The 13,136-nt window shown below is 47.8% G+C and overlaps 1 protein-coding gene across 4 annotated transcripts in view; it reads right to left on the reverse strand.

The window, feature by feature from the left end:
• C16H11orf49 (chromosome 16 C11orf49 homolog) overlaps positions 1-13,136 on the reverse strand; it is a 210,775-nt gene that overhangs the window by 17,302 nt on the left and 180,337 nt on the right. For all 4 annotated transcript variants that reach the window (XM_006042412.4, XM_006042411.4, XM_006042413.4 and 1 more), the window contains one exon: positions 8,701-8,785. In XM_006042412.4, the coding sequence (XP_006042474.1) occupies positions 8,701-8,785 (85 nt within the window). The remainder of the gene's footprint in view (positions 1-8,700; positions 8,786-13,136) is intronic.

The raw sequence follows: 13,136 nt of genomic DNA on the forward strand, positions 1-13,136 counted from the left end.
GTGAGTCAGCTGTATGTATACACGTATGCCCTCTCATTTCTTGAACTTTTTAAGATCTGCCCAAATTGCTTCCAAGTGATTATGCCAATTTACACTCCCACTAGCAGCGTGTGCGAGTTCCCACACTTCCACGTCCTCACCAATACTTACATTATCTCACTTTAAAATTTTTGCCAATTTGATGACTGTGAGAGGGTATCTCAACTTAATTGGCATTTCCCTGATAACTAGAGAGTTTGGCCATGAAGATATGCCCGAATGTTTGGTAGTTGTTAGGGTTTTCTCTTCTGTGTATTAGCTCTTCATATCTTTGGACTATTTTTCTATTGAGGTCCTTCATCTTTTTCTTACGCAATTGTAGAAGTTCTTTATAGACAATCTCGAGACTAAAAAAATTCTGTGGACTGATTTGTTGTTAGTTACATAGGTGATAAATATCTTCTTCAAGTCTCTGGCTTGTCCTTCAACTTTGTTTATGGTATCTTTTGCTGGACAGACGTTTTTCATCCTCACTCTCTGCTGGGCGAGGGCTCAGCGCTTGCACTGTTGCGGCCTGGGTTCAGTCTGCCCTCAGGGAGCTCCTACTTCTCAGCAGATGCTTCTTTCTCTAGAATGTCTGCTCCATGAGGGCAGGGGCTTTGTTTTCTTCACTGCTTTCATCAGCAGCAGGTGATGGCGTTCTCCTTCAACACTGGCTGAATGACTGAATGACTGAATGCAGTTTTGTGGTCAGTTTATCAACCTCGTCCATTGGGGTTGGGCTTAAAGAATTTATATGTTCCCGTTTAAGAATTTTTGAACTACCCGGTGGCAATAAAATATTTTCTTCTAATCTCTTTTAAGAGTATTATAGCTTTGCATTTTACACTTATGGCTATAATGCAGCCTTCCCAGGTGGCAACAGTTAATAAATAATCCAGGTGCCAATGCAGGAGATTTGGGTTCAATCTCTGGGTTGGGAAGATCCCCTGGAGGAGGAAATGGCAAACTACTCCAGTATTCTTGCCTGGCAGATTCCATGGACAGAGGAGCCTGGTGGGCTACAGTCCACAGGGCAGCAAAAGAGTCGGACAAGACTGATCACACATGCACACATGGATTTTTCTGTAATCTATATGAAACTGACTTTTGCATATGGTCTGAAGTAGTGATCTAATTTTATTTTATCCTAGAGGATAAACGTTAACTGAAAAAAAAAAAAAAGCACGATGTGAGAGTTGTGAGTTAAGTTTTATTTGGGGCAAAATGAGGACTACAACCTGGGAGACAGCACCTCAGAGCTCTGAGAAACCGCTCTGAAGAGCTGGGGGCAAGCTCCGTATGTACTGGTTTTGGTGAAGGGGGAGCATGCCATCAAGCATGCATTTTTGCAGAAGTTGCTGCTAGTCTTGTGAAGTTTACTGCTAGCCACGAGGAGCAGACGTCTCCATGTGTGATTTTAGTGCTTTTCTAGGTATGAGGAGAGGCAAGGATTGGACTCATAAAATCTTTTCTTGAAAATATCTAACTATCTGAAGGCCTGTTCTGCTAGTTTTTCCCAGAACACAGAGTGCCTCATTCCTAATTAACCCCATTCAGGGTGTGTTGAAGGTCAGCTGCTGCAGCGGCTTAATCCTCCTACAGACGGATGGCGAGTCCCGATTTTTAGTGGGCATTATGATGGCCTTGGGCTTCCCCGGTGGTTCTGATGCCACGCAGGAGACCTGGGTTCGATCCCTGGGTTGGGAAGATCTGCTGGGGAAGGGAACGGCTACCCACTCCAGTATTCTGGCCTGAAGAATTCCACAGATTATATAGTCTATGGGGTCACAAAGAGTTGGACACGACTGAGTGACTTTCACTGTCATGATGGCCTTACAATAAGTCTTAGTAGTTGAAAGGGCTAAGACTTATTGCAAGACCAACAGGCTTCCCTGGTGGCTCAGGGGGTAAAGAATCTGCCTGCAAGATGGGAGACCTGGGTTCGATTCCAGGTCTGGGTTGGGAAGATCCCCTGGAGGAGGGCACAGCAGTCTAGTATTCTTGCCTGGAGAATCCCATGGACAGAGGAGCCTGGCGGGCTACAGTCCAGGGGGGTTGCAAAGAGCTGGACACGACTGAGCGATGAAGCACTCATAGAGAACACAGAGTTGGCAGAGCAAGTTCATCTCTTACAGACCCTTCGGGTCCCCGATTCAACATGTCTATCTCTGCCTTAGGGACCAGCTTCTCCTAATCTACCAGGTTAGGCTGTAACCTGTTTACATGTTCCTGCAGCACTTGGCTCTTCATTGATTTAACGTCTGCTGCTCTACTGGTTGGCAAGCTCCTTGAGGGCTGGACCCACGTCTGTTTTGCTCACTGTCATAGCTCCTCCGCAAGCACGCTGACTGGCACGTAACAGGCACTCAATAAATATTTGGGAAATGAAAAGGTGGGGAGGGAAAGGATATTCTGTTTGGGTGAAAGACCTTTGGGGCAACAGTGACACTGTCAGATGGCAGGTCAGGCCTGGGGAGGAGGTCAGCGCAGGATGATGCTGCAGGCGAGAGGCGTGAAGAAGACCTGGGGAGGAGGTCAGCGCAGGATGATGCTGCAGGCGAGAGGCGTGAAGAAGACCTGGGGAGGGGGTCAGCGCAGGATGATGCTGCAGGCGAGAGGCATGAAGAAGACCTGGGGAGGAGGTCAGCGCAGGATGATGCTGCAGGCGAGAGGCATGAAGAAAGACATTCTAGACTTTTTAGGAGTCTATATGCTTTCAAAGCGCTGTATGTATTCAGCATACAACCATGACAGAAGAGCTCTTCCTATTAAACATGTATTACTGACTAGGAAATGTGGCTTTCAGAGACAGAGAAGTGAGTTAAATACGATTTCCGATGACAAGAGTGAGAAGGAAACGCAATTCCTTTGAGTGCAATCAATTCTAAAATGGCAGAATGAGATGGGCATGCAAAGCTCTAAAGAGGTTCTCAGAGAGTGGTCCCAGACCCGTGAGCACCACCTGAGAACCTCTAAGAAACATGAATTCTTGAGCCCCATCTCAGACCCCCTGAGCTCTGAGGACGGGGCCTGGGCCATCTGCAGTTCACTAAGCTCTGCGGGTGAGTCTGGCGCTCTCGCAGATTGGAGGGCCACTGCTTGAAATCTCCACCCTTGGGGCGAGGCTTCCCACCCGTGTCATGTGAGCCTTGGACGGGCTACAAGTGTGGGGGCCCCCTGGCCCAGGGGGCTCACCACAGGCAGTCTTGTCTTTACCCTACTTTTTGTTACGTATTATTTTCTGAGTGTTGTGAAGGGGAAGAAGGCCAGAAAGCAGTGCCTTAGGGAACCCAGGAACTTCTCACTTATTTAATTTTTACATTGAAGTACAGTTCATTTCCAACGTTGTGCTAATTTCTGCTGTACAGCAGGGTGATTCAGTTATATGCACATACATTCTCCTTTTAATATTCTTTTCCATTATGGTTTATCCCGGGAGACTGGGTTCGGTTCTCTGCGCTCTACAGTAGGGCCGTGTGGTTTATCCATTTTATATGTAACAGTTGGCATCTGCTAACCCCAAACTCTCAGCCTATCCCTTCCCACTGGCAACCGCAAGTCTGTTCTCAATGTCTGACTTCTCACTGATTAAAAAAAAAAAAAAAGTCTGGTAATAATAATACCAACATTATTTTAACAGCAAGAAAATATTATTTATTGAATGTCAATAATGTGCTAAGCAATTTATATATATATAATTTTGTTGAAATCTTACAGCCACCCTATGATTTAATTATTAGCCCCATTTTACAGACAAGGCAAACATGGCTTAGAGAAGTTGAGAAAGATCCTCAAGGTCATGCAGTCAATAGACAGAGGTGGTGTGGATACTCAGGTCTTTCTAATCCTGTGGTGCCTGTGCTCTTAGAGGTCAGGGTTAACACCACTGCTTCTAACATGTTTGCTCTATGCCAGGCATTGTTTTAATCACGTGATATGTGGCTTCAATTATTACAACTATTAAAATTATTCCCACTTTACAGATGAGGAAACTGAGGCTCAAAGAAATTAAATAACTTTTCCCAGGATATAAGTTGGAACTAGGATTTGAACTCAAGAGTTCTGGCTTGAATCTCTCTGGTGGTCCAGTGGTTTAGAATCTGCCTGCCATTGTGTTCAGGGCAAAGCACAGACTCTGCCTGAACATGAGAGCCAGGCACTGGGATGCCAGGAACCTGTGCTGGATGGATACAAGCTGACTAATCAGAAAACTCCTGATTCTAAGTGTTTGTAATTTCTATGTTCTTCTGAAATTTCTTGGATTTCTTTACTGCAAATGTGTTGTTCTTACAACTTGAAAGGGAAAGGATGAAAGGAGCAAAAAAAAAAAAAAAAAGAATCTGCCTGCCAATGCAGGGGACACAGGTTCGATCCTGGTCCGGGAAGATTCTGCAACCCTCAGGGCACCTAAGCCCATGCGCCACGACTATTGACCCCGTGAGCCTCAACTACTGAAGCCCTCGAGCCCGTGCTCTGCAACGAGAGAAGCCACTGCAGAGAAGCCCGCGCACCGCGCCTAGAGAGGAGCCTCTGCTCGGTGCAACTAGAGAGAGCCCACACACGGCAATGAAGATCCAGCACAGCCAAAACACACATAAATAAAAAGGACCTTCCCTGAAGGTGGGGAGGCGTGGTATTAAAATGCCACCAAAAGTGGCCTCTCACTTGTTAAAAAAAGAAGCAGTTTGGCTCTAGTTGAGCGCTTTTAACCGTCAGGAAAGCCGCCCAGTCCATGGAGGATGGAGACGAAGATGCTATGGTGACCGTTTAGGGATATGTAACTTAACGACCTCCATTCTGCAGGAGTAGGGGGTGGGGCGGGGCTCTCTCCGGGCGCGGTCAGGGGGTCTGCTGGCTCTTCCCCAGCTGTGTTTTCGGCTCACACCTGCCGCCCCAGGCCTGGCCGAGGTGCCGCCCGTCAGTTGGGCGCACGTGGGGCTGCTCTGTGCTCGGCAGGCTCTGGTGCACAGCTGCGTGTGGATCACATTCCTTTACGCACACATCATCGGGGCTGCCGCCTGCTCCCACGGCCTGTCCCCACCTCGGGGCCACGAAGACCGTCCTCCAGCCACGGCCACTGCCTTGGGGGGGGGACCTCGCCATCCGCACCCCCGCCTGCAGTTTTGGTCGGAAGCTGGGGCTCGCGTGTGAGGAAGCTGGGATCCTGACCTTCAGGATGAGAAGGGAAGAGCTCAGGCAGTCAGAGGGCCACATTCTGGGATGGATATGATTTTTCCACACAGACACACACACGCACGCAGCAGCTGGAGTGGGGTGGGGAGAGAATGGAGCTGGGGAGGCGGGGTCGACACCGAAGCTTGAGTCCTGAAGTCATCTCTAATTTTGTAGCCCGTCTCCTGAAGCTTGCCCTGGGCCCTTCTACTGTTGATTCTGGCGTCCCCACCATCCCTTCTCGTTGCTGGCTATTAGCATGGACCGGCCACCATGCTTCCCCCCTGCTCAAATGGAAAGGTCTGAATTTCTAAAGAACAAGAGGGTCTCTTGGTGGTGGTGGTGATGGGGAGGGGCGGTAAGCTTCTGACCACAGCCAGGGGAAGGTCACTCCAGAAGCCCCTGGATATCAAAACTTGTAAGAATCTGTGGATTCTGGAGGGTTCTGCTCCTTCTAGTCTAACCTTGCAGTGTTTACTACAACAGGTTGTTTGGAAGCATCTGGGAGGTGGGTGGGGCCAAAGACCATACAGAAGGTTCACCCTCGGGCCCACCCAGGACCTTTCAGGTGTGGGAAACGGGGACAGCAGCTGCTGTGGGGTGACAGAGACCAAGGTGGTGTGTCACAAAGTGATGGCGGGCTGTGATCGGTACCCAAGCGACGCTCTTCTGAATCAGATGCCAAGCTCCTTGGTACAGGAACTATAATCTTATTCATCACTGCACCCACAGCGTGCAGATTAGATCCTGGCACAAAACTGGCACTCAATAGACAGCTGACAAGTGGCTTGTCTGGCGGCCCAGTGGTTAAGACTTCACCTTCCAGTGTGCGTTCGATCCCTGCTCGGGGACCTAAGATCCCACATACCTTGGGGCCAAGAAGCCAAAACCTAACACAGAAGCAATATTGTAACAAATTCAGTAAAAACTTAAAAAAAAAAAAAAAAGGTCCACATAAGAAACCTTTAAAAAATATTTGATAAGAGGAAATACTGAGAGCTGCTATGACGTGGATGAACCTTGAAAACATAAGGTTAAGCGAAAGGAACCAGTCACAAAGGCCTGCATATCGTGTGCTTCCATTTCAGTGTCTTGAACAGGCAAATTTACCGAGACAGAGTGTAGTTGCTGCGGGCGAGAGAGGATGGGCAGGGGATTAGGGAGCAGTGGCTGAGAGCAGCAGGGTTTCTTTTGGGGGTAATTAAAATTAAAAGACGCTTACTCCTTGGAAGAAAAGTTATGACCAACCTAGATAGCATATTGAAAAGCAGAGACATTACTTTGCCAACAAAGGTCCGTCTAGTCAAGGCTATGGTTTTTCCAGTGGTTATGTATGAATGCAAGAGTTGGACTGTGAAGAAAGCTGAGAGCCGAAGAATGGATGATTTTGAACTGTGGTGTTGGAGAAGACTCCTGAGAGTCCCTTGGACTGCAAGGAGATCCAACCAGTCTATTCTGAAGGACATCAGCCCTGGGTGTTCATTGGAAGGACTGATGCTAAAGCTGAAACTCCAGTACTTTGGCCACCTCATGCGAAGAGCTGAAACATTGGAAAAGACTCTGATGCTGGGAGGGATTGGGGGCAGGAGGAGAAGGGGACGACAGAGGATGAGATGGCTGAGTGGCATCACCGACTCAATGGACATGAGTCTGAGTGAACTCCGGGGGGTGGTGATGGATAGGGAGGCCTGGTGTGCTGCAGTCCATGAGGTCGCAAAGAGTCGGACACGACTGAGAGACTGAACTGAATTGAAGATGCTCTAAAATGGATTGTGGTGATGTGAATATATGGTTGACCCTTGAACAACCTGGGTTTCAACTGCGCAGGCTCACTATTTTTTCAATAGTGAATACAGAAGGTGCAGCTGGCTGAATCCATAGATGCTGAACCCGCGTATATGGAACCACGTGTATGGAAGTCCCGTGCTTGTGGAGAGTGGACTAAGAGTTCTACTTGGGTTTTCATCTGCACAGAGAGGCCGGTGTCTCTTACCTCTTCCTTGTTTACTAGTCAACTCTACTCTGTACGTATACTTGATCAATTGGTTTAGGGAAGCTGGGCATTAAAAAAATTATTACTTAGACTTTCCTAGAGCAGTTTTAGGTTCATAGTGAACTTGAGGGGATTTCTCAAATGCCTTCTGCCCCCACACATGCACAGACTCCCCCGTTATCAAAGCCCCCCACCGCACCGGCACATTTGCTCCAGTCATTGAACCTACACTGACGCATCATCACCCCAAGTCCAAGTTTGGATTCACGCTTCACTCTTGGCGTTGTACATTCTCTGGGTTTGAACAGATGTATCTATCATGTATGCTGTGCCCTGTGTGCTGTGCTTAGTCGCTCAGTCGTGTCCGACTCTTTTCAACCCCATGGACGGTAGCCCTCCAGGCTCCTCTGTCCATGGGGATTCTCCAGGCAAGAATACTGGAGTGGGTTGCCATGCTCTCCCCCAGGGAATCTTCCCATCCTAGGGATCAAACCCAGGTCTCCCACATTACAGGCGGATTCTTTACTGCCTGAGCCACAAGGGAAGCCCAAGAATACTGGAGTGGGTTGCCATGCTCTCCTCCAGGGAATCTTCCCATCCTAGGGATCGAACCCAGGTCTCCCACATTACAGGTGGATTCTTTACTGTCTGAGCCACAAGGGAAGCCCAAGAATACTGGAGAGGGTAGCCTATCCCTTCTCCAGGGGATCTTCCTGGCCCAGGAATTAAACTGGGGTCTCCTTCATTGCAGGTGGATTCTTTACCAGCTGAGCTACCAGGGAAGGCCATCTATTGTGTATAAAACAGAATATTTTTCTAAAAATCCTCTGTTTTGGCATTTTTCAAAAGACGAGATTTTTGCTACACTTCCGTTTGCTGCCTTAGCTCAGATTTTCAGCTAAATAAGTAAAAGTTAACTGAGGCATAGCCCAGATACTGCATTTGCTTAAAGAATGCGAATAACAGTGAAACCAAACACAGAAATTAGGGGGTTCTAACTATTCCTGCCAAGTCTCCCTGGTTCTGGACTAATATTGAAAACCGTCTTTTAGCATAAATAATACAATTTATCTCCCCCTCAGTCAGAGTTTATCACCTTCACGCTTTCCGGCCTTGAACTTTACTCCCCCTTCATCACAAGTCGCTGCCAAAGCTTGCGCCATATTTCCTCAGAATGTCCTCTAGGGATGTTTATCTGTGTGTGTGCCCGTGTGAGTGTGCGAGCTGGTGTGAGTGTGTTTGCCTCTTCATCTCACCACCACCCCCAACTCTATCTGCAGACCCTAAGGCTCCCCACAGAAACCACCAAAGATCATTTGGCTTCCTCCTGGAGATGCAGAAAGTGAATATTATGTTTTGGGGCAAATCCCAAATAGACCCCTCTCCAAATGCCAGTTCCTTCCCTGTCGCTGTTCCTCTCTCCTAACGTGTTTGTCTGCATACATCGCAGTTCTCTCTCAGAAGCCTGAGCCAGAGAGAGGGCAGAGTTGACTTCAGGAGCCCGGGAGACATACCTGGCGGCCTTCTGAGTGAGCTCCAGGGGGAAATCCGGGCACAGTAATTGCAGCAAGCAGTGATATTCCCTCATGGTCAGCAAATCTGCAGCAAAATGGAGAGGAAGGTGTCAGACCTCAGAGTGGGAAGTCACCGCAGTCTTTTCGGTCATTTCAGGGGTTTCAGACCTACCCTAGGTAGAACTGCTCTTTTTTAAACAAATTTTTATTGGAGGATAATTGCTTTACAATATTATGCTGGTTTCTGCCACACATCAACATGGATCAAGGTGAGTCACTATTAAGATTGCGTTAACCCAAGGATGATATTTTAAGATCAATATTTCTACAAAGTTTTTCCAGGATGGGAGGCACCCAGCTACAACATTTTGGCCAAAGGAGCTTCACTGGTTTGAGGGATGGTTGGGTAAGAAGGGAGAATTAGAGGGGCAACTTTATTAGCCTTCTCAGTTTGATTTTCCTGGTGTCTGAAAATCCACAAAAATGAGTCATTTCAAAGCTGGCTACATTTGCTGAAATTCTCTGGCATGGTAGCCTTCACCACAACATGCCCAAAGACCATGCACAGAATATCTGGAAGCAGTGCCAAAGCAGAGGCAGTCTTGCAGTGTATGGGGGAGAAGAGTTAGCAGGGCGGCCCGAGCCCTTCTTGCCCTTTATCCAGTACTGGGCAGACTGGCTTCTTTTGGATGCCCACACACAGATCTGGTCATCCTACTGTAGGAAGCCAAGACCCGAGATCTACAATCAAGGCGACCAAATGACTCCTGATATACAGAAGCAGTGCTTTGGGAGAGATGAGCCAGGATGACGCTCCGTGGCTCAGCAGAAAACCCAGAGAGGTAAACTCAGAGGGCTTTGTAGAATGTCAGGGGAGAGGAAATACACTGATGCTTAAAAGCTGTTTTGGGATGATTTGAGAGAATAGCATTGAAACATATACATTACTATATACAAAACAGATAACCAGCGTGACTTTGATGTATGAAGCAGGGCACCCAAAGTCGGTGCTCTGGGACAACCTGGACGGTCAGGGTGGGGAGGCAGCTGGAAGCGGGGTTCAGACGGAGGGACACATGTACACCGGTGGCCGATTTATGTTGAAAGGAGTTCGTCAAGGCTGTATATTGTCACCCTGTTTATTTAACTTATATGCAGAGTACATCATGAGAAACGCTGGACTGGAAGAAACACAAGCTGGAATCAAGATTGCTGGGAGAAATATCAATCACCTCAGATATGCAGATGACACCACCCTTAGGGCAGAAAGTGAAGAGGAACTCAAAAGCCTCTGGATGAAAGTGAAAGTAGAGAGTGAAAAAGTTGGCTTAAAGCTCAACATTCAGAAAACTAAGATCATGGCATCCAGTCCCATCGCTTCATGGGAAATAGATGGGGAAACAGTGGAAACAGTGTCAGACTTTATTTTTCTGGGCTCCAAAATCACTACAGATGGTGACTGCAGCCATGAAATTAAAAGACCCTTACTCCTTGGAAGGAAGGTTATGACCAACCTAGATAGCATATTCAAAAGCAGAGACATTACTTTGCCAACAAAGGTTCATCTAGTCAAGGCTATGGTTTTTCCTGTGGTCATGTATGGATGTGAGAGTTGGACTGTGAAGAAGGCTGAGTGCCGAAGAATTGATGCTTTTGAACTGTGGTGTTGGAGAAGACTCTTGAGAGTCCCTTGGACTGCAAGGAGATCCAACCAGTCCATTCTGAAGGAGATCAGCCCTGGGATTTCTTTGGAAGGAATGATGCTGAAGCTGAAACTCCAGTACTTTGGCCACCTCATGTGAAGAGTTGACTCATTGGAAAAGACTCTGATGCTGAGAGAGATTGGGGGCAGGAGGAGAAGGGGACGACAGAGGATGACATGGCTGGATGGCATCACTGACTCGATGGACGTGAGTCTGAATGAACTCTGGGAGTTGGTGATGGACAGGGAGGCCTGGTGTTCTGCGATTCATGGGGTCGCAAAGAGTCGGACACGACTGAGCGACTGATCTGATCTGATGTCAGAAACCATCACAATATGGTAAAGTAATGATCTTCCAATTAAAATTAAAAAAAAAGAAAAAACAAAGTTGTTTTGTTACTGCGTGTCCCAAAGCTGAGGGATTTTAGATCAGTCAGGCAGCTTCAATCCACAAGTATTCCATATACCAAAGCATTTCAAATACGGAAGGACGTGCTGACGGTAAAGCAGGATGAAGCAACCCAGAAGCCCTCCTAGCTGGGAGCCTGGGTGAGAGGAGGGAGCCCCGAGGGCAAGGCCACACTGGGGGAACGAAGATGGTGATCACAGGCACTTGGTTTCTCTGGACCTAAGTTAGCTCAAGCCACAGGAATCCAGATCTCCTGTCCCTGCAAGTTCAGCTGATGCTTTTCCAAGATAAAAACCCCAAATCCCCAGGGACAGGGCTGGGTTTCCTATCCTTTTTCATCAAGGCTCCATTCAAGGTGAGAGCACAGCGTCAGACTAACCACACTGCCAGTCAGGGACAGCACGGGGGCAGCGTGGGTCACAGGACAAGACGGCTTTTGCGGCCTTCGTCTCGGCTACGACGGGGGGTGCGCTTCCCTCTCCTTGCTCGCCTGACCTCGGGCACCAGCCTAGTCGGAGGCTTTGTTCTTCAGCAGAAAGAGTAACAGCTACTTGTGGGCTCGCAGACTTGGGGTGAGGGACAGGAAAAACTAAGCGGAGAAAAGCCACTGAATTGAATGCGTTCCTGCTTTCCTCTCACTCCAAAGCTCCCTGTGCAGAGAGGAGTGAGTTCTGTCTTTGAATCATTAAAGCTCTTCTAGGCTAAGATTTAGAGAAGGAAATGGCAACCCACTCCAGTATCCTTATCCTTGCCTGGAGAATCCCATGGACAGAGGAGCCTGGTGGGCTACAGTCCATGGGGTCGCAGGAGTCGGACACGACTGAGCTACTGAACTGAACTGAACTGAGGCTAAGATTTGGTGGATGGATCTGATACCATTCTTAGGGTGGGCCAAAGTATTTCCCAGTTATTCATATTTATCCCCCAAATTATCTGCAAGATACTCTTGGGAAGATAAACAACGTGAAGGAAAGTGAGAAGCTGCGAGACGGTTGTAACAGCTGCCCCCACCCCCGCTTATTTAATCAAGAAAGACCGTGCTGGGGCTCCATCCTAGCCTCTAGCCTCCTGGTTTTCCTGCCCTCAGCATTTTTTAGGTTCTTGATGATATTCTAACTCACGTGTTTCAAATACTTGCTTCCTAAGGACAGAAGAGTAATTTACGAAAATAATTTTGTTCTTCTCCAAAGCGTCGACAGTTCTGGGAAATACTAAATACATCAGAAAAACAGAATAGATCCTGTTCTCCACTTCTGGAACTTGACCTTCCCAAATGTAAAGTGAGGAAGACAGTCAGATAGAGAGATGAGTGAAAGTGCAGGCAAATACACAACTTTGGCTACCTTAACTGTGGAAGACAGCAGTTCTATTAAAGCAGACTCAGGATAATATCAAGGCCAGATGCTTTCAAGGGAGAGGCATCTGTCACTTGGAAACACTCCTGGGTTGCACAGTGGGTATCTAGGAGAAGGGTGAGCAGTTAAGTCTTGTCCCCGAATCAGAGCATTGATGAGCAAAGGAGAGCTGTTCTTCCCCTGGCCCTCTGGCTCGGGGTCAAACCTTGGCTCTTCGGTTCCCCAGGTAGGCAGCCTTGGGCAAATTGCTCAGTCCCTCTAAATCTCAGTTTCTCATCTGTGAAACGGGAATGATGACACTTACCTTTCAGGGCTCAAGTCAAGATTAAAAGAGATGATGTCTAGAAAGTACTCGGCGGAATGTCTAGGACACAGTAATGCCAAACAACAGGAGCTATTTGGTTTTGTTTTTAGTGTTCATTCATTTACTTATTTAATTTCTGGCTGTGTTGGGTCTTAGTTGTGGCACTCGGGATCTTCAGTCAGGGCATGCCGGATCTTTAGTTGGGCCATGTGGAATCTAGTTCCCTGACCAGGGATTGGACCCAGGCCCCCTGCATCAGGAGTGCTGAGTCTTAGCCACTGGACCACCAGGGAAATCGCTTGGTTTTGTTTTTTAAATCCTGGGGACAAAGGCAGGAGATGAGAGGAGGAAGAAGTTTCTTGCTGAGTTTAAAGCTTAAACCCCTAGGAGCGTTCTGCCTTGAAAATTCTGTCAGGTTGTTTGAGTCAAACCTGTTCTTGAATATTCTTCTGCAGTCTGCATTTTATGCCTCCTCCGTTCCCAGGAAGATCCCCTGGAGAAGGAAATGGCAACTCACTCCAGTATTCTTGCCTGGGAAATCCCATGGACAGAAGAGCCTGATGGGCTACAGTCCATGGTGTTGCAAAAGAATTGGACATGACTTAGCAACTAAACAACAAGAACAACAATACATGGAGGAGGGCATGGCAACCCACTCCAGTATTC

Source organism: Bubalus bubalis, chromosome 16 (genome assembly GCF_019923935.1).
Source record: "Bubalus bubalis isolate 160015118507 breed Murrah chromosome 16, NDDB_SH_1, whole genome shotgun sequence".
NCBI classification, from domain to species: Eukaryota; Metazoa; Chordata; class Mammalia; order Artiodactyla; family Bovidae; genus Bubalus; species Bubalus bubalis.